Source organism: Vulpes vulpes, chromosome 12 (genome assembly GCF_048418805.1).
Source record: "Vulpes vulpes isolate BD-2025 chromosome 12, VulVul3, whole genome shotgun sequence".
Lineage (NCBI taxonomy): Eukaryota > Metazoa > Chordata > Mammalia > Carnivora > Canidae > Vulpes > Vulpes vulpes.
Genome location: NC_132791.1, coordinates 78,718,251 through 78,739,289, shown reverse-complemented (window position 1 = coordinate 78,739,289; position 21,039 = coordinate 78,718,251). Strand labels below are relative to the sequence as shown.

At 42.0% G+C, this 21,039-nt stretch overlaps 2 protein-coding genes across 11 annotated transcripts in view; one reads left to right on the top strand and one right to left on the bottom strand.

The window, feature by feature from the left end:
* The window catches only part of MRS2 (magnesium transporter MRS2), a 37,257-nt gene extending 21,633 nt beyond the window's left edge, over positions 1-15,624 (top strand). Inside the window, exons 10-13 of one of the 7 annotated variants that reach the window (XR_011995665.1) lie at positions 9,076-9,172; positions 10,448-10,561; positions 11,105-11,272; positions 15,241-15,624. Coding sequence is in view for 2 of the 7 variants with exons in the window: in XM_072729026.1 (XP_072585127.1) it covers positions 10,448-10,561; positions 11,105-11,215 (225 nt within the window). In the remaining 5 variants the exon portion in view is untranslated. Of the gene's footprint in view, positions 1-474; positions 872-4,746; positions 4,844-9,075; positions 9,173-10,447; positions 10,562-11,104 lie in introns of those variants that run through there. The other 6 variants (XR_011995661.1, XR_011995664.1, XR_011995663.1 and 3 more) reach the window with 6 other exon arrangements.
* The window catches only part of GPLD1 (glycosylphosphatidylinositol specific phospholipase D1), a 64,321-nt gene continuing 56,370 nt past the window's right edge, over positions 13,089-21,039 (bottom strand). For all 4 annotated transcript variants that reach the window (XM_025999303.2, XM_072729024.1, XM_025999302.2 and 1 more), the window contains 5 exons: positions 19,495-19,671; positions 18,953-19,113; positions 17,651-17,677; positions 17,484-17,534; positions 13,089-15,031 (listed from right to left, as the gene is read on the bottom strand). In XM_025999303.2, the coding sequence (XP_025855088.2) occupies positions 14,945-15,031; positions 17,484-17,534; positions 17,651-17,677; positions 18,953-19,113; positions 19,495-19,671 (503 nt within the window). In that variant the 3' untranslated portion in view covers positions 13,089-14,944. The remainder of the gene's footprint in view (positions 15,032-17,483; positions 17,535-17,650; positions 17,678-18,952; positions 19,114-19,494; positions 19,672-21,039) is intronic.

The window sequence follows — 21,039 nt, the reverse complement described above, 5'->3', positions numbered from 1 at the left end:
GATCATCAGTTGCATAGAATACCCAGTGCTCATCATATCACGCACCCTCCTTCATGCCCATCACCCAGTTACCCCATCCCTCCAGCTACCCTTAGTTTGTTTCCTAGAGTTAAAAGTCTCTTATGCTTTGTCTCCCTCTCTGATTTTGTCTTATTTTATTTTTCCCTCCCTTCCCCTATGATCCTGCTTTGTTTCTGGAATTCCACATGTGAGATCATATAGTATTTGTCTTTCTCTGACTGACTTCACTTAGCATAATACCCTCTAGTTCCATCCATGTTGTTGCAAATGGCAAGATATCTTTTTTTGATGGCTGAGGAATATTCCATTGTGTGTGTGTGTGTGTGTGTGTGTGTACACACACCACATCTTCTTTATGTATTCATCTGTTGATTGTGTCCTCATTAATATAAAAGATCTGTTCTCTGTCTCTTTGGCTGTCATCCTACTTGAACCCATGTTGTCTCTTATTAGGATCACTCTTCACTTCTGAAAAGTGATCTGTAAAAGAAGCTGATCTTGATGGTCACTCTTCTGTGAAATATTCAGTGGTTTTTGATGCCCTTAAAGATCCAGACTCCTTGGCCTGAAGGGCTCTTCCTGGCATGTGTGCCGACATCTCCATGCTGAAGTCAGCTGTCTTGCTCTTGCTATAGGTGTTGCATCAGTATTTCTTCACAGGTATGCTTCCTCCTGACACAGCCCCCTCAGCTCCCACTTCCTCTGCCTAGCTAGCTTCTGCTTACCTCTCACGTCTCAACTTGTGTGCTCCTTCCGAGGAGAATCTTGACTGAGGCACGGTGTTATTTTAATGCTCTTTATGATATATGTAAAAGAAAAATAAATGCAATGCATTCATTCATCTTATAAACCTTTTTTGTGTGTGTTTCTGCTATATACTGTGCACTGCTTTCAGCCCTGGGGAAATAGCAGTGAGTCCCTGCCCTCGTGGAGGTTATGTGATTGTAGAGAGCAAATATACATACAATATGTTAGGTGGTAAGTGCCATAAAGAAAAAGCACAGTGAAAAAACAGAGAACGTTCACAGGAGGTGAGATTAGGAGCATTTTAGAGATAGGGTGGTTAAGGAATGTCTTTCTGAGGAGATGACACTAGGAAGTGGGAAGGTCTGGGGGGAAAGTGTTCTAAGCCAAGGGAATACACACATAATTACTGGAGTGAATGGGAATGGGCTGTGCTTGTTCAAGGAGCAGCAAGGCTGGAGGAAGTAGGAAAGTGAGTCAGGAGGAGAGGTAGGAAACAAGGTCAGAGGGCAGACAAGTGGGAGATGAATTTGTAGAGCCTAGTAAGGGTTTGGATTTATTTTAAGTGTGCTGGGCATCTGTTAGGAGGCTGTTAAGCCTAAATGTAAGTTATTAAGTTCAGAAGTAACCAAAAATTTTGTGCCGTGTAGACCAATCCTGGAAATTCTCGGAAGGTAACTTCTAAAGACCTTTGTAGATTCTGCACCGTGTGACTACAGAACCCCTTTATACAAGGCCCTGTCATTCTCTTAGATCATTTTTGTTAGGAATAATGTTTTTGTATGTACTTTTTAAAAAAAAAAAAAAAGATTTTATTTACTCATTCATGATAGGGGAATGGGGGGCAGAGACACAGGCAGAGGGAGAAGCAGGCTCCATGCCAGGAGCCCGACGCGGGACTCGATTCTTGACTCCAGGATCACGCCCCGGTCCAAAGGCAGGCGCAGAACCACTGAGCCACCCAGGAATCCCCTTGTATGTACTTTCTACAGGCTAACTTTTTTTTTTTTTTCATTTTGTACCTAAATATTTTCTCACTAAATGCGTATTTCTTTTTAAAAAGGACTTTTAGAAATTCCTCTCTGATACTGGCGGAATATGCAGTCCTAGGTGTAGAGCAACCCAGTTATAATGAGAATGTAAATGGTTCATGGTCAGTGGTCAGCTATGTGCTCAGTATGGGGTGACTGGCTCCCTTAGAACAAGATTCCAGTCAGTGTTTCATCAGTTACAAATTACATGTCTAGGTTACCTGAAAAGGAGCTCAGGCATGTTTATTAAATCCACAGATGTCAAAGTCTCTGCTTCTCTGTAGACAGGGTTAGTATTGGCAATGGTCAGCCTAGGATAGGAAAAACTTTTTTTTTTTTTTTTTAGATTTTTATTTATTCATGAGAGATACAGAGAGAGAGAGACATAGGCAGAGGGAGAAGCAGGCTCCCTGCGGGGAGTCTGATGTGGGACTGGATCTCAGGATCCCAGGATCCCGAGATCATAATCTGAGCCAAAGGCAGATGCTCAACTGCTATGCTACCCAGGCATCCCAGTTTTTAATTTTTAAGATATTTTCAGGATGTTCTAGGAATAGTCAAAAGAATGGCCATAGAGGCTTGGAGCAAATTCTTTAAACACCAACATTGTATCACATTCCTTCTCTCCTTCTATCTTTATCTACACCCTTTTTTTCCTAAAACCACGTGAGAGTAAGCAACAGATGTGATGCCCCTTTACCTCTAAAGATTTCAGTATATGCTTCTTAAAAACATGGACATTCTTATACCTAACCACAGTGCAGATGTCAAAATCAGGAAGCTGACATTGAAACAGTGCTGAAGGGTCTGTGGACCTTATTCATGAGAGATGGCGGGGCGGGCGGGGGGGGGGGGGGTGCAGAGACACAGGCAGAGGGAGAAACGGGCTCCATGCAGGGAGCCCAATGCGGGACCTGATCCCAGGTCTCCAGAATCAGGCCCTGGGCCGAAGGCAGCGCTAAACTGCTGACCACCTGGGCTACCCTCTTCATATCCTTTTAATAGGTTCTGCCTATGCCTTGTGTCCGTATGTTCTTTTGTTGAGTCCCATCAGGAGGCATGTGACGTTTGTCTTTCCTCTCACTGGTGAAAACAACTTTGATCATTAGGTTAAGGTACTGTCTGCCAACTTTCTCTCCTATAAAGTTACTCTGTTTCTCTGTGGAACAAAGTATCTTTTAGGAAGATACTTTGAGACTATGTAAAAAATCCTGTTATTCATTAAATTTTCATCTTCTAGTTTTCACATGCCTCAGTTGATCCAAAATTAATTCATGCCTATATCAAATATTACTGTGATAGTTACCAAATGGTGATTTTCTTTTTTAAGTTTTTATTTTAATTCCAGTAATTACAGTGTTCTATTAGTTTCAGGTCTACAATATAGTGATTCAACACTTCCATCCACCACTTGATGTCCTCCTTATTCCCCACCTATTTCCCCCACACCCCATCCACCTCTCCTCTGGTAACCATTAGGGCATATTCTGTGTAGTTAAGAGTATGTTTCTTGGTTTGTCTCCTCTTTTTTCCATTTGCTTATTTGTTTTCTTTCTTAAATGCCATTTATCAGGACGCCTGGGTGGCTCAGCGGTTGAGCGTCTGCCTTTGGCTCAGGGTATGATCCTGGAGTTCCAGGATCCAGTCCCACATCAGGCTCCCTGCATGGAGCCTGCTTCTCCCTCTGCCTGTGTCTCTGCCTCTCTCTGTTTCTCTCATGAATAAATAAATAAAATTTAAAAATTCCATTTATGAGTGAAATCATATGGTATTTGTCTTTCTCTATTTCACTTAGCATAATACCCTAGCTAACATCCATGTCTTGGCAAGTGGCAAGATTTTCATTCTTTTTTATGGATGAGTAATATTCCGTTGTATTTTGTGTATTTACACACACCGTTTTTTAATTCATTCATCAATGGACACTTGGGTTGTTTCCGTATCTTGGCTATTATACATAATGCTGCTATAAATATAAACACAGGGGTGCATGTATCCCTTTTGAATTACTGTGTTTGTATTCTCTGGGTAGATACCCAGTAGAGTGCTTGATGGTAAGGTGGTTCTATTTTTACCTTTTTTTTTTTTTTTAATTTTTTTTTTTTAATTTATTCATGATAGTCACACACACACAGAGAGAGAGGCAGAGACACAGGTAGAGGGAGAAGCAGGCTCCATGCACCGGGAGCCCGACGTGGGATTTGATCCCGGGTCTCCAGGATCGCACCCTGGGCCAAAGGCAGGCGCTAAACCGCTGCGCCACCCAGGGATCCCCCCCCCCTTTTTTTTTTTTTAATATTTTATTTGTTTATTCATGAGAGACAGAGAAAGAGAGGCAGAACACAAAGGGAGAAGCAGGCTCCATGCAGGGAGCCTGATGTGGGACTCGATCCCGGGTCTCCAGGATCACGCCCTGGGCTGAAGGCAGCGCTAAACTGCTGAGCCACCCAGGCTGCTCTATTTTTACCTTTTTGAGGAACCTCCGAACTGTTTTCCACAGTGGCCACACCAGATTGCGTTCCCACCAACAGTGCAGGAGGGTTCCTTTTTCTCCGCATCCTCACCAATACCTGTTGTTTCTTGTGCTGTTGGTTTTAGCCATTTTGATCAGTATGAAGTGATACCTAATTATAGTTTTGATTTGCATTTCACTGATGATAGGTGATGATGAGCATCTTTTCATGAACCTCTTAGCCATCTGGGTATCTTCATTGTAGAAATATCTGTTCCAGTCTTATTTTCTAATTAGACTATTGGGGTTTTGGGTGTTATTTTAGTTCTCCATATATTTTGGATACTAGCTCTTTTATTAAGTATATCATTTGCAAATATCCTCTCCCAATCTGTAGGCTGCCTTTTAGTTTTGCTGATTGTTTCCTGTGCTGTGCAGAAGCTTTTTATTTTGATGTAGTCCCAGTAGTTTATTTTTGCTTTTGTTTCCCTTCCTCAGGAGACATATCTTGAAAGAAGTTGGTATGGCCAGTGTCAAAGAAGTTACTGCCTGTGCTCCTCTCTAGGATTTTCGTGATTCCAGGTCTCACATTTAGGTCTTTAATCCATTTTGAATTTATTTCTGTGTATGGTGTAAGAAAGTGGTCCAGTGTCATTCTTTTGGATGAGGCTGTTCAGTTATTCCAAACCATTTGTTGCAGAGAGTATTTTTCCCGTTGGATATTATTTCCTCTTTTGTTGAAGATGAGCTTTGTCAACTGACCATATAATTGTGGGTTTATTTCTGGATTCTCTCTTCTGTTCCATTGATCTTTGTGTCTGTTTTTGTATCAGTACTGTACTGTCTTGATGATTACAGCTTTGTAATATAATTTGAAGTCCAGAATTGTGATTCTTCCAGCTTTGGTTTTTCTTTTTCGACATTCCTTTGGCTATTTGGGGTCTTTGTGGTTCCATAAAAATTTTGGATTATTTGTTCTAATTGGAATAATGCTGTTGGTATTTTGATAGGGTTTGCATGAAATCTGTAGATTGCTTTGGGTAGTTATAGACATTTTAACAGTATTCTTCCAACCCATGAGCATAAAACGTCTTTCCATTTCTTTGTGTTGTCTTCAGTTTCTTTTATCAGTATAGTTTTCAGAGTACGGGTCTTTATCACCTTTTTGGTTATGTTTATTCCTAGGTATCTTCTTATTTGGGGTGCAATTGTAAATGGGATTGTTTTCTTGGTTTCTCTTCTGCTTCATCATTGGTGTATAAAAATAGAACAGATTTCTGTACACTGATTTTGTATCCTGCAACTTTACTAATTCTTATATCAGTTCTAGCAGTTTTTTGGTGTAGTCTTTAGGGTTTTCTATATATAGTATCATGTCATTTGCAAATAGTGAAAATTTTACTTTTTCCTTCCCAATTTGGATGCCTTTATTTCTTTTTGTTGTCTGATTGCTGTACTTCCAGTACTGTGTTGAATAAAAGTGATGAGAGTGGACATCCTTGTCCTATTCCTGATCTTAGGGGAAAAGCTTAGTGGTTTTTTTTTTTTTAAGCTTAGTATTTTGAGTATGAGGTTTGCTGTGGGTTTTTCATATGTAGCCTTTATTATATTGAGGTATTTTCCCTCTAAACCTACTTCGTGGAGGGTTTTTTATAGTGAATCATTGTATTTTATTGAATGTTTTTTCTGCATCTGTTGAAATGATCATAAGGTTTTTATCCTTTCCTCTTGTTATGGTATATCATGTTGGTTGATTTACATATACAGAACCACCTTGGCAAACCAGAAATAAATCCCACTTGATTGTGGTGAATGATTTATTTTAATGTATTGTTGGATTTTGTTTGCTAGTATTTTATTGAGGTTTTTTCATCTGTGTTCATCAGAGATTCTGGCCTGTAGTCCTCTTTTTTATAGTGTTTTTGTCTGGTTTGGATGTCAGGGTAATGCTGGCCTCATAGAATGAATTTGGGAGTTTTTTTTTTTTTCTTTTAAGATTTATTTATTTATTCAGTCAGAGCGAGAGAGAGGCAGAGACACAGGCAGAGGGAGAAGCAGGCTCCATGCAGGAAGCCCGATGCGGGACTCGATCCCGGGTCTCCAGGATCACACCCCGGGCTGCAGGCAGCGCTAAACCGCTGCGCCACCAGGGCTGCCCGAATTTGGGAGTTTTCATTCATCTTCTATTTTTAGGAATAGTTTGAGAAAAATAGTTTTGGTAGAATTCTTTATATGTTTGGTAGAATTCACCTGTGAAGCCATCTGATCCTGGACTTTTGTTTGTTGGGAGTATTTTTTATTACTGATTCGATTTCATTGCTGGCAATTGGTCTATTAAGATTTCCTGTTTTTGCCTGATTCAGTTTTGGGATGTATTTGGGATGTGTTTCTAAGAATTTATCCATTTCTTATAGGTTATCCAAATTTTTGGCATATAATTTTCCAAAATATTCTCTTACAATTCTTTATATTTCTGTGATGGTTATTATTTCCCATTTTATTTCTGATTTTTTTTTTTTTTAATAGAGTCCTCTCTTTTTCTGTTTTTTTTTTTTTTTTAAGATTTTATTTATTTATTTATAGAGGCAGAGAGAGAGGCAGAGACACAGGCAGAGGGAGAAGCAGGCATCATACAGAGAGCCCAGAGAGCCTGACGTGGGACTTGATCTAGGGTCTCCAGGCTCACGCCCTGGGCTGCAGGTGGCGCTAAACCACTGCACCTCTTTTTCTCTTTTTGATGAGTCTGGTAAAGGTATATCAGTTGTGTTGATCTTTTCAAATAACTAGCTCCTGGTTTCACTGATGTGTTCTACTTTTTTAGTTTCTATTTTATTTCTAATATTCTTTCCTTTCTTCTGATTTTTTGGTTTTGTTTTTTTTTCTAGCTCCTTTAGGCATAAGGTTACATTGTTTGAGATTTTTCTTGCTTCTTGAAGTAGGCCTGTATTGCTATGAACTTTCCTCTTAGGACTGGTGTTGCTGCATCCCAAAGATTTTTGGATCATTGGTTTTTCATTTTCCTTTGTGTTCCTGTAATTTTTTTTATTTCCTCTGTGATTTCTTGGTTGATCCTTTTGTTGTTTAGTGGCATGTTATTTAACTGCCATGTATTTATGTTTGTTCCAGGTTTTTTCTTTTAGTTTTGTAGCATTGTGATCAGAAAAGATAGATGGTATGACTTAATTCTTTTTGAATTTGTTGAGGCCTATTTTGTAACCTGATATGTGATCTCTTCTGGAGAATGTTCCATGTGCACTTGAAAAGGATGTATGCTGCTGTTGTAGGACGGAATACTCTGTATTTGTTAGATCCATCTGGACCAGTGTGTCATTCAGAGCCACTGTTTCCTGTTGCTTCTCTGTTTGGGTGATCTGTCCATTGATGTCAGTGCGATGTTAAAGTCCCCTGCTATTCTTGCATTACTATTGTATTTCCTTTATGTTTGTTATTAGCTGCTTTATGTATTTGGGTGCTCCCTTGTTGGGTGCAGAAATATTTACAATTGTTATATCTTCTTGTTAGATTGTCCCTTTTTTTTTTTTTTTTTTAATTTATTTATGATAGTCACACAGGGGGAGAGAGAGAGAGGCAGAGACACAGGCAGAGGGAGAAGCAGGCTCCATGCACCGGGAGCCTGACGTGGGACCCGATCCCAGGTCTCCAGGATTGCACCCTGGGCCAAAGGCAGGCGCCAAACCGCTGCACCACCCAGGGATCCTAGATTGTCCCTTTTATGATTATATAGTGTTCGTCTTTGCTTCTTGTTACAGTCTTTGTTTTAAAGTCTGTCGTCGTCCCCCCCCCCCCCCTGATATAAGTATTGCTGCTCTGGCTTTCCTTTCACATCCATGTACATGAGAAACGCTTCTCCATCCTCTCCCCTTCCATCTGCAGGTGTCACTCTAAGTCTGAAATGCACCTCTTGTAGGCAGCACACATATGGGTGTTGTTTTTTTAATCCATTCTGTCACCCTCTATCTTTTGATTGGAGCATTTGGTCCACTTACATTCAGAGTAATTATTGATATATGTGTACTTGTTGCCATTTGTTACTTGTTTACTGGGTTGTGTAGTGCTTCTATGTTCTCTTTTTCCCTTGTTCTCTCCTCTCATGATCAGCTGGCTGGCTGTGGTGATAGACTTGGGTTCCTTTCTTTTTATTGTTTGCGTATCTATGGCTGGTGGATTTGTGGTTACCACCAGTTGATACAGAACATCTTCTGCAGGTAGCCGTCTGTATTAAGCTGATGGTTGCCTAAGTTGAACCCTTTCTTTACTCCTCTCCCCTCCATATTTTAGGGATATGATGTCACACTTTACATCCTTTTATTTATTATATCCTTTGGCTGATTTCTACTTATTTCTTAGACTTATTTCTACTGCTTTTGTGTTTCCTACATTTCATACTCTTATCACTTATGGTCTTTCATTTCCACTCTAAATGTGGAATAGCCCCTACAGGTCCTTTCTTCCTAGAGGAATCCCCCAAGATCTCGGTCTCTCCAGGACACTCTCAGAGCTGAGTGAACAACTCACCTGCTGTATGCCCCAGACGGTCTTCAGACTGCTGCTTCTGTGCTTCATCTTCCCAGGCTGTTCTTTGTGTTGTCTCTTTAATGGTAGGGATTCGGTTTCCTCTCACCCTCTCAGCTCTCTTAAAGTTGAGCCTGCTGATTTTTAAAATCCCAGGTTTTAAGTCCTGTTGATTGTAAGAACTCACAGAATTCAGCCCCTTTGGTTTTCAGAGCCAAATGTTATGGGGATTCATCTTCCTGTGCAGGTTCCCCAGCATCATAGTCTGATTCTCTCCCTTCTCTGTTTTGGCAGGCTCCTCCCTCTCATGGACAGCTCCACAGAACCTAGTGTTCTCATCTGGAGGTTTCATTTAGCTCCCCACCGTGGCTCTGCACTTCTTCCCTCTCTGGTATGGCTTCTTCTCCCATTTCCTTGTGGAGTTTGTTCTGCCAGTCGTCAGGCCATTTTCTGGGTTATTTACACTAATGTGTTATCTAGTTGTACCTGTGATATGAGGCAAGCTTTGGGTCCTCTTGCTATGCCATCTTCCCATAATTTCTTCACATATATGGAATTTGGAGCTTGGTTGGAACTTACCTCTAGTTCATCACATTTTGGCATTCCCAGATTTTTATTCATAGGTGAATTATAGAACCAGTCTATAGCAAAGAAGGTAGTAATCTGTTCTAAATCTCATTTAAATATAATTTTTACTTAATAAACTAGGGCCCTCTTTTTGGATAACTGGAAATGTGTTCCCTGAAGAACAGTTAACTCATGTTAGCACTTGTCTTCCTGATACATATGTCTAAGTTCATGTTCCAAAGCAATGGGTTTCTCTTTCATAGAGGGTATGCACTTGCACTGGGGAGAACTAATCATTGGGTAACGGGACTGCCTTGGTGCAGGGGAGTTCTCACTGGAGGTAACCAAGCTGTGGCTAAGGGCCAGCTAGTGGCATAGCTATAGATGAGGTCCCTTTCTGTGGGAGAGGAAACGTAATGTGTGTGGTTGTATACACTGATGCATGAACCTTGTACGTTACACTGCCAAAATGGTACAAGTGTGAAGATGACAGGGAAATGTTTACTGTAAATCAGAGATTCCCAAACTTTCTTGGTTCATGATGTTTAGTGTCTAGTGTCTTAGTAATTTTTTTCATAGGATTACTAAACCCGAAGTTTCTTTTGTTACATTGTAGTTCTATGATATTACCTAACAAGTTGTTTATGAAGTAGCTAGGTCTGTTTTGCCGATGTCACTGTGTTTTCCTTGAAAACTTAAAATATTCAGAGGTTCTGTGATACCTAGGACATCTTACCTCACGGCTTGGGAATCGCCGCTTTAAGCAAAAAATGTAAATCAAGTTGTATGTCCTATGTGATTATAGCTATTCACATTTGTGTACATGTAGACACAGACTGGGAGGAAACAAAAAGTAGTTCTGTTTGGCTTACAGATGATTTTAAAATACTTAAACCCTTTTATATCATGTTTCCCTTCTAATTTATTTTCTGATTCTTGGTCTCTGGTGCTTTAAAGCCTTTTCTTCATTCCTTTCTGTAGGAGAAAGCTGTACAAATAACCAAAGGCTTCTTTTAAGCTCTGGGGCAGTAATAATTTGGAGAATTTTGCTGCTAAGGAAACTTTTTGTAATTGAAATGAACTCTGTGTTCTCTTTTAGGACCATAGAGTGTTTTGGCTGATTACAGGAATTATGTTTATGGGAAGTGGCCTCATCTGGAGGCGTTTGCTGTCATTCCTGGGACGACAACTAGAAGCTCCTTTGCCTCCCGTGGTATGAAGGGTGTGGTTTGCAGCAGCATTGCTGAGGGGCGACATCCAGGTTCTGAAGGCACACTGCCCAGGCTTGCATTGTCAGCTTTGTGGCCCTGAGCAAGTTCTTGAATTGCTCTAAGCCTCCCTCAGTTTCCCCATCTGTCAGTTAAGTCAGAAGCACTTGATTCATCGTGTTAGCAGGAGAATTACGTAGGAGCTGTGAAGCGCAGTGCCTGGCACATACACAGGACAGTCTTCAGTGCAGAATACCTAGCTCTTCTTTGAGCATTCTGCGTTTACACAGATACTGGCAGTTCTGCTGCAGGCCTTGTCATGACCCAGACTGAAGTGTGGAGAACCTAGTGTTCTCATTAAGAAAATATGTAAAGTTGATCCTTTTTCTTACCTTTCTACTTGTAATTTACAGCAGGAATGAATACTTAGGATATGGATTCAGGGCTTGTAGTCCTCCCCTCATCTGGTAGTGAGTGACCTCTCATTTTACTAGTGGCATTTCTTTTAAGACACAAACTAAAATAGTTAATTTTCATGCTTTATTTAGATGGCTTCTTTACCCAAAAAGTCCCTTCAGACAGACAGAAGGATGGAAATGAAGCACAGCATTCGGCCGGATGGACTTGGATCAGGAAGGAGTGTCCTAACAAACCGTTAATGACATCAACCCTGTAGAGACTGGGTTCTTTTTCATGGTAGTCATGGGAAACTTCTGGTACTCTTTCATTATTTTCTTTCATAGAGACAGGACTTGAAAAAAATCACTTAAATTATAATGTCTGGTGATGAAGATCTCCTGGCACTCACAATGCTAGAACTTAAGTGCATTTTCAAAATTGAGTAAGGAAGCAAAGTACATGTTCTCTAAAAGGCCAAAATTCTATTTCCCACAACCTTAAAATGCTGCTTTCATACACATGATGTGAGAGTAGATGTTGTATAGATTTTCTGATGTATATATATCAAGAAAAGTGTGGTTTTCCTGCCAAGCAAAGCCTGAAAACTTGACAGGCTCACAGTGACATCAGGCAGGAGTTCTTAGTAAGGGGATCATGTTCTTGGGACCTTCCTGACTCTCAGGAGCCTGGAAAGGTAGGAAAATACATACTAACCTTAAACTCTGAAAGTTTGTGCTTTAAATCCATCTTTAACATACTTTATATTACTGTATTTGTCCCCCTTTCATATAAGGCAGATAACAAGGAAGTGATTTAATATCAGCTTAAATGGATTCCATTTAATTAATATTTTTGCTTCCTTGACACATAAAACTATTTTTCTTTGCTTGGCTATAATGGAAGCCTTTGGAAGTAATGTTGAAAGAAACTGTTTCCATTCTGTTACTGTCTTCTAGCTCTGTGGTCATTCCCTGATTTAGAGTGGATAGAGGTGTCCCTCAACCACTCCTCACCCACCAAAGAAGGTATATGTAGCCCAGTTAATCTATATGCCTATACCTTAGAGCTTGACAGATGGGCCTCCTGACACCAGAAATTAGATAAACTTCAGAGTGTCTAGAGCAGCTCTTAAACTATAGTATAATACTAGTAAAACAGTAGATGTGTTGATAATGTTGGGGTTACCTAATACTACAATAGGATGTCATATGAAGAAGTTGAGTCCATTTACTGAGTGGTTTTTGATGATGGGAATAAAACTGCTATTCCAGTAGCTAATTATAGAAAGAAAACAGATGGAGTTGTAAGTGGTTTTCCTCACTCCTGTGTGTGCTTATAAGAAGCCACTAGAAGCTGGCAGATACAAAGGCACCAGCTGGGTTGGTCTCAGCACTGAGTGGCCCACCTGGCACCTCCCCATGGCTCAGGGGCACCCGTAGTGTGGGTGTTGGACTTGGATGTACATAACACTCTAGCATCATGAATGTGTGTGATGATTTTCATAATCCTTGGGACACTCTTGGTCGCACCTCAGCACTGCTGCTGTTTTTGATCTTAGGATCTTATTCATTGCTGTACATAGGTTATAAGTATTAGCTGTGACATGGGAAGAACTGAAAGCCCAGTTGAAACACAGAATAGAGTTTTGGCCTTTTTCCTTTTGGTGTGACTTAGTTTGTGGACTTGGGTAAAAATTTTTTTTCAGGAGTCATGTCTCTTTAATAAAGGGAAAAGCAACTACCTCTTAAGTCTGATGAAGAGTAAGTTACTGATGGTTTATAAAGTTCTTGAAGGTAGTTAGATCAAGTAGGATTTCAAAATGTCAAATATCAACTAGCTCTGGTTTGCTGACGGCAGGATGCTTCTTGTATTAAATAAAAAAAAAAATAAAATGATTCATTTCTTTTTTTTTTTTTTAGAAATGAATCATTTTAATTCCAAATTTAAAATCACTTGAAGCACAAGTGTTTGGTTATGTAAATGAGCAAGCAGTCTTACCTCCGTTTAACAAGGTCAAGGAATGATACTCTTAATGGACTGTTTTTGGAAGCCTCTAAGGAAATGGAGCAGAAGGTAGCATCTGAAAGTGACGTTTACTAAATACTTTATTCTTGATAAACAGACTGAGAAATCTCAGGAGTTGTATACAGCTTTATTTTTGAAGTCACAATATTTAACACACTTTAATCTCAGGATTGAGTTTCATTACTTTAGTGTAATACCTGTGGTGGTGTACTGGATGGTGAGTGGATGGGGCATAGGGCTGGGGTTCAAAGGCATAGAAACACTCTTGTCTTGCAGCAAGTTGTTACATATGCAGGTAATATAAAAACAAATCGCACATATGTAGATGTGTTTTGATATCTTGAAATAAAGGTAATGGAGTTATTAAATAGTTCAGATTTGTGTTAATGAGAGATTAAAACTCTACAAGGTATTTCCATTGTTGTTAAGCATTTTAGAATCCATGCTCAGAACTACAGTTAATACTTAGTGGAGTGAAAATTTAACCCACCTATTGGGATGATGCATTAGCATCTGTATCCTAGGTTTGTACATCTTTGCCATCCAGGTTGACCTTGAACACTTGATGGTTAAATATACTGTATGAAATCTGATCTGGTATGTTTAGGCATTGAAGAAAATATGAATCCTTAGGTAGGTGGTAATCATGTTTCAAACAGGCCCTGTCCATTAGGGAAGCATAGACACTTTCTATAGCAATGGCAGTATGAAAGAATGCAGACTTCAATTCGTAAGTGAATACAGTTAACTAATAGTATTTCATGTAAGTTGAGCTACCCATAATCATTACCCAAATGAAGCTAAATGGTGTGTCTGTGCTTTTTGCTGTGCCCAAGGGAACCATGCAGTTAGCATACCTCTTTAGGAAAGATGACAGTCCCAGAAGTCATACAGAGGTGCCATCTAGATATGTGCCTATTTTTCCCCTTTATATACTCACCTTATGCTCACGATTTTAACTCTAGTAGCTTTCCCTTGATTTCTAACTTAACTTTACTCCTCAGCTGGCTTCCTGTCTTCTTTGAACGAGTCTCTACTGCCTCTACAGAAACTAAAAAGGGTTCTTGTCATCAGTGTTCCCTGCTTTTTTTAGTACCCTTTTTGCTAGTGCCAGGAGAAAAAGGCTCTTCCCTGATTGCTGCAGAATTAGTAATAATGCCTTCACATGTTTCATGAAGCTAAAAGCCTCTGATAGGTTCCTTTCCCTCAAATGTGCCTTCCTGCAGGATAGGCAGTGAAATCTACAAAAACCAGCCCAGGAACCAAGACAGGTATGGCTTGCTTCACCCCTTCTGGTTCCTTGCAGTGGCCTTGGGCCAGGTCTCTTCTTCATTAGTTTTGTTGGCAGGGCTTGTATCAACCCAATGCAACAACGGCTTCCCTTGGGAGGACTCTCCCCTGGAGAGTCCTAGGTTCAACTGTTAGAACAGCCGCTTCTACAAAAGCCTTTGAGGGAACGAGGTGAGGTTTTAGTTTTGTATTTGTCCTTCACTATATAAATGCACTAGTCCTTCTAAGAAAGGACCAACTCGCTTACAGCAGATGAACCACCTCACTTGCCACTGCTATTTCTCTGCTCATTTTTTCCTTGTAAACTATGCTTTCTAGTTCACTTTGGTTGGGTCACCATTTTTAAAAGGACATTTATTTTAGGAGAAATGGTGACAGAGGTTTTCCTAAAAGAACCACAGAGCCTTTCCAAGCATCAGAAAGACCCAGGTATTCATGTGGAAGAGGAAAGAGGTTGTACAACAGGTCAAAGCACAGGCAGTAAGTTGGGAATAAGCTTAAATACAAGGGAAGCAAGGAAGGAGGGACTGTATCATGTTCCCAGGGAGGCATGCATCCTCTTGCAGGATCTCCCAGGGCTCCCCTGATGTCCTGCTTCGTCCACCAGAATGCTCACCCTGGAGCTGACTTGGCACGAGGGAGGGCACGCAGGGTAGGAAAACACGGTGAAGTCTTTAATCAAGGCCCAGGCTGTAGACATGCAGGGCCCCAGAGAGCCGGGATCCCAGAGAACTCCTCCCGGCAGCAGCGACAACCTGATTCTGTAGAGGGGACACAACAGTGTTGATGACGCCTTTGCAGCTCCTGCTATTGTCCAGGTATCATGCTGGGCTCTGATGACACACGGAAACATTGTTTAGATGCCACATTCTTAAATCTGTGAGTTCAGAAACCGTAACCAAGCACATGCACTCCAGTCCCTTCACTGGATAAAGAATAAAGGAAAATACATCCCTGCCTGTTTTTTCAGATGCCCTGCTGCTTCAAAGAGTTTACGAACTGTCTTTCAGAATCATCTTCAAAGCCTGCAGCACGTTGGTAACATTTTCACTGGAGGCATATCTACATACTTTGAGCTTGGATTTCATATCCTAAACCAAGGCTGGTCCGTGTCTAACTGACCAATGGCTGTTTTGCTCAGAGCAGGGTGTGACCATGAAACCACTGAACCTCCTGGGAAAAGTTCTCACGGATTTCATTTTGAAAGCTACAGCTGGAATCTAGGAATTTTTTTTTTTTTTTTTGAATCCAGGATTAATGAGACTTCACCCTGTGCCCTTTTACCATACTGCCCTTTGTATCTTTTTTACACCCCAGTGTCAAAAGGAAAAATAAAAAACTCGCCTCTGTTTTATTTATGGAATTAGTACTTGTTTATAGATTTGCCCACAGTTTAGCTGTGAGCTGGGTCTCCTCTCCATTTCAGACCTTCCCTTCCTGCCCTCTGTCTGGTCAGCTTCCCGATCCCCATGGCTTGCCTCCCTCTTCTCCATCAGCACAGGCTTCCACTGCCCTTGCCATCTGACTGCTTTTGGCTCTTGGTCATCAGACACTGACCTGGATGTTCCTGGGGCCAGGGCATAGGCCTCAGTGTAGCACTGCTTGGCTGGGGCCCGCGAGCTCAGGAAGGCAGCCCCACGGAGGTTTTCAGAGAGGCACACTATGGTAGCACAGCGCAGGTGCGGGCCACATCCTAATTCTAGCTTGTCGCTAACAATGTCATTACTTAAGGCTCAGTTAGAGGTCATGCTGATCACCCTCAGACTGTCCATTTTTCAATATAACTGAACTTGGTGCTTTGGTGCCCTAATCCCAGGTAGTGTTGTAAAGGTGAAATAATTTGAGTGTTCACCCCAGTGAACTATAATTACGAAGGTGAACTTGCAGTGTTGTACAGAAAAGAATCAACTATAAATTACTTTTAGATGATCTGTAGCACTCGGTGTAATAAGTTGATAGATGCATAATTTTTGTATAATTTATGGGTTCTTGGTGTCTAACTTTTAGAAAATTAATTTTTTAAGTGTAAGCCAAGCTTAGGATGTATTCTGTAACCAGCCCCTTTGAGAATCCTCCCATAAACTTAATCCTTTTTTGGTTCTGGATAACCCTAAATTTTTGCTTATCAATTCAAGCAAGGGCCACTTGAGCTGTTGGCCACCAGAGGGCAGCTTCACCCAATTCCCAGAAGCTGGAGCCAGGTCCACCCCAGTTACTTCTGTTCAGGCTACTCTTTAGCCCTTAGTCCTGATTTGCATTTTATTTTACTTCCCATAAATAAATGAAATTGTGTTTTTCCTCAAAGGCAGGGACTTTGTCTCCAAGCTCACAGTGTTCTGTGCAATAATACACCCTAAAGGAAACGAATGGATGGATTCAGTGGTTTAGCTGAATATTTGAAGATAAAACCCTTTAACTGCTATATCCATTAAAATCTAAAATATGCATACCCTTTGATTTAGCAGTGTTCTAAGAATATTATTAGCAGGGGTATTTGCACAATTATATAAAAATAATAGCTGTGCAAGAACACTCACAATAGTAAGAACATTGGAAATCACTGAGTAAATGTCCATGAGAAAGTGAACCAAATAAAATATGATGCATCTAGACAGTACTCTGCAGTCATTAAAAAGAAGCAAAGAGCTCCACCTGTATTTGAGAAGAGGCACAATATACTATAGTGTGTGAACATAGTGACCAGAAAAAGAATATGTGCATGCAGGTTTGTTTGTCACTGGAGTCCTACAGAAACCCCAGGAGTCTGGAAGAAAATATTAACAGTATTTATGTTGCAAAGTTCCTCTGAAGGGCCCAGATCACACTTCATGGGACGGCAGTCTGAGGCTGCTCGTCAGCCGCCACCCCAAGGACATTGGTGGGCCTGGCTGTGGTCCTAGGAAACTAGGACACTAGTTTTAGCCACTGAAATTCAAACTTCATAGAAATTTCATGGGTTGTGTAATATCCTTTTTTTCCAACCATTTAAACTGGAATCATTTTTTGTTCACAGGCTGTATAAAACTCGAGCTGGCCCACGGGCTGTGATATGCCAGTCCCTTCCCTTAGGGATGAAATTGGGAAAGCAATGGGACTGTGAGTGGCGGTTTCTTTTTTGTGTTCCTCTTTTTCCCATAAATTGGAACCATAAAATGAGATCAGCCCCACCCACAGCCTTAGCATATAAAGGTCAGGAATGCAGTCTTTGCTCACCTTGTCTTTTGACCTCACGGTGATCACAGAGCTCCCAAATCGTGAACTTGCCTGTAAAACATGTCTGTCAATGGTCTTTGGAAAACATACCAGATGTTACCAGTTTAAAATAAGAGAAACGGCACTTCTGTGGTTTTTCTTTCTTCATTCCTTCAGGAGGTACTTACCTCAGGAGAAACCAGTACGTACTGGGCCTAAAAGGAAAGGGTGAGAGGGGGACTGGTTACTGTGTGTTGGGGGGGTTAAACCAGGCATCCGACAGCCCATGCACACATCTCTACAGGCTAGAGGAGCCCTGAATTTGTGTGTGCCTTGACCCCAGAAACTCCGCTTACAGGGAAATCGATGCACTCACTTCAGTGCTTACATAAACTGTGGCTTGTCCACAGATGAAATAGGAGGCAGCCAGGAGAGGTGCTGTAGAGGGAGGGATAGAAGCAAGCACAGACAGGTAATTGTCTTACCTGTATAGGCAAGTAAGATAATCATGTGACAGTTCTGTACAATATGCTCACAGTTGTGAATATAGCCACACAGTGTCATGATGGAGAGTGTGCTATAGAATCCGCGAATCCGCTCTTGCTGTGGGTTCTTGACCTTTGACCTCCAAGCATTGTGCCTTGGAGCACTGTCCTCCCAAGGTCTCCAGCTGGCTTGGTGCCAACTTACTAGCTTTGATGGGGGTTCCAGAAGGGGAGGAATGAGAGCTCTGTCCAGTGCTAGCACCATGCTAGGCACAGAGTATATGCACAGTAAGTCATAGCCCTTAAGGTCATAAAAAAAAATACCAGAAGTATATACATCAAAAGGTATATTTCTGCAGAGTGCAATTCTAGGCAGAAGATTTTTGAATTTTTTAAAAAATGTTTTTGCACCGTGTATTTTCTACAACTTTTACAATAAACTTTAATTTGGCAATTAAATCTTTTCTAAAAATAAAAATTGGTTGAGAGAGCGAGCATAAGCATGGGGTGTGGGAGAGGGAGAGGGAGAAGCAGGCTTCCTGCTGAGCAGGAAGCCGGGTGCAGGGCTCGACCCCAGGACCATGACCTGAGCCAAAGGCAGATGCTTTTGGAGTCACTCAAGTGCCTATCAAATTTGTCCAGGGAACTTAAGGAAACCCACCTGAGAAAACGAATAAAAGCAGTGAAATAGGAAATAAAAAAGGGAGTGTTTTAAAGAAATTGCAGTGGTCATGGCCTGTTTTTTTCTGCTGTGGACTCCTGACCAGGCAGTGGCAGGCTGTGACCAGAACCAGAGTAACACCACGTCCAACTAGACGTTAGCTACAGGAGTAAATGGTACAGGCCTGCAAGAATGCACAGCCACTTGTGCCTACAAAAACGGGCACATGATTGTGTCCTGAGTGCAAGACCATTCAGTTAAAAACTCTAAGCTCTTTTAACAAGGGATCAGCAGGTGAGCTCATTTCCCAACATGGCATAGAATTTTGTATGGGAGCATGTTACCTTTTCTTCAGGACATGGAGCTGTCCATGATTTGCATTTGCCTGTCATGTCACCAAAGGTGATATGTTTGCCATTATAAACATAAACACGACCATCTTCTCCCCCCATCAGTCCAGAGGTGACATCTGTTATTCTCAGTGGGGCTGCCACAATGATTTCATCTGCAAACAATAGAAGTCAGAAGGAAGTCTCACTGTTCACTGTCAGCCTTTCCATTGTGCACTCTGGATCCTCACCCAACCTGTCACAAGTCAGGTTAGTGCATCCTTCAAATAGACTGCCCTGATTTCATCCCCACATAGGAAAGGCTTTGTTTCCTAGTTTATTCTTCCAACCACGTATGTGGGTGGCTCTGGTGTTACCACCTTCAGGATGTGTAGCTCACTCTTGGCTCTGGTCTTACCTGACTTAAAATAGATCTAAAGGCCCTATGATCACTGAGCTGCCAATTATGAGGGCAGAGCCTAGATACTCCAATTAGGGGACCAGTCTGTTGAACAAAGGGACTCCATTCTTGGCCTGAGGCCCTATTCCTTTCCCACCTAAGCCATCACCATCCAGGTCGCTCAGGTGCAGAACTCCACCAAATCGAGAGAAGCGGCGGTCCCCGCTGAAGGTGGTGAGCAGAGCAGGCTGTGCGTTGAGGGTCAGTTCGTACATCCGAGTGGTCCCACCTTGGTGCAAGGTCATGGTCAGGAATGCCATTTTGGACACCTCATCTGAAAAGAACCAGGGCACCCCATCATCTGCCATTGCAGGAATGAAGAGAAGACATAAGGCACTGAGTCCCACAGGACACGTGGCTGTAGCACTGACCAGCTCTGGGTGTCAGGAAGGTATAGCTGGCTTGGGCACAGAGACTCAAACGTGGGGCAAGTTCAGTGATACCCCATCAGACAGGCCTGACCCCTTCAGTAGTCACATAACCATCTTGACACTGCAACCTGCCAGTGTCAACACTCCTGACAGAGCTTCCCATCAAGTCTACATTCCTCACAGCACCTTCCAGAATCTGAATGCTACTTGGGTTCCAGCAGTGTGAGCCTCTTTCCCCCGACACGCACCCCTTAAATGTGCTGTGCATGCTGTGCCATCTCCCTGGAATAGACCCCGCCTCCCCACACCCACAGCAGGCTCAGTGCCAAGTGGGGGGGCCAGGACCTTGTCACATGCTATGCATACTACATTGTCTGGTTCAGCACAAGTGTTGGGTAAATATTTTTTAAATGAAATGAATTTTGAACTTTTAAAAGTAGCAAGTCATTTGGACCACAGCCTTGATTTCAGAAATAAGGACCGTCTCAGAAAAACCTAATAGCATCTGCGGCTCGGGGGTGGGGTCTGGAGAGGCCAACCACAAGTCCGGCCCTGTGCCAGCCAACGGGGCCAGTCCCAAGGCAGGGTCTCCTTTGTGTTGTGTGCAAAACTGACACTACTGATGTGACTGCTTTCTTGGGCAGCCTTCCCTTGTGCCTTTGTTTATAGCCAACTGTCCACTAGAAACGAGAGCTCAAAGGAGCCTGCAATCACAATCAGAAATAATGGGGAGGGAAGGAAAGAAGAAGAGCACTTCAGAAAGCTCGGCTGTCTGGGATTCTTGAACACAAGAGTGAGCAACCTGACCTAAAACAACATTCCCAAGAGAACAGTCTTTCACTAAAGTATGATTGCTCATCATATTCAGGGTGAAAGTCCAAAGTCTGAAGAAATAGTGAAAGAAAAAATTCTCATTCCCTTCTCATGCTTCCTAAGGGACTTGAGCTCCCCAGAATATAGAATATAGAAATCCTGGGAGCTCCCTGCTTCTCGCTCCGCCTGCCTGCTGGAGGGGCCCAGAGTGCTGCTGTTTTGTGTGTGGTGTACACGTGGACCACAGCTAGTCTGCCTTCTGCATGCACGGCTGAGTCCACATCGCTGCTGCTGCTGCTGGGCCCCAAGGCGCGTGCATCTGCCATACAGACCCACTGTCTCAGGGAAGTCACCCCAAGGTCGCTTTGCAAGCCCCATCCAGACTGGGTTCTCCAGGCTGGTTTTTAGAAGGTTTAGAAGGTACATTCTTTATACGAGGGCTTCATGGGTCTGCTGCT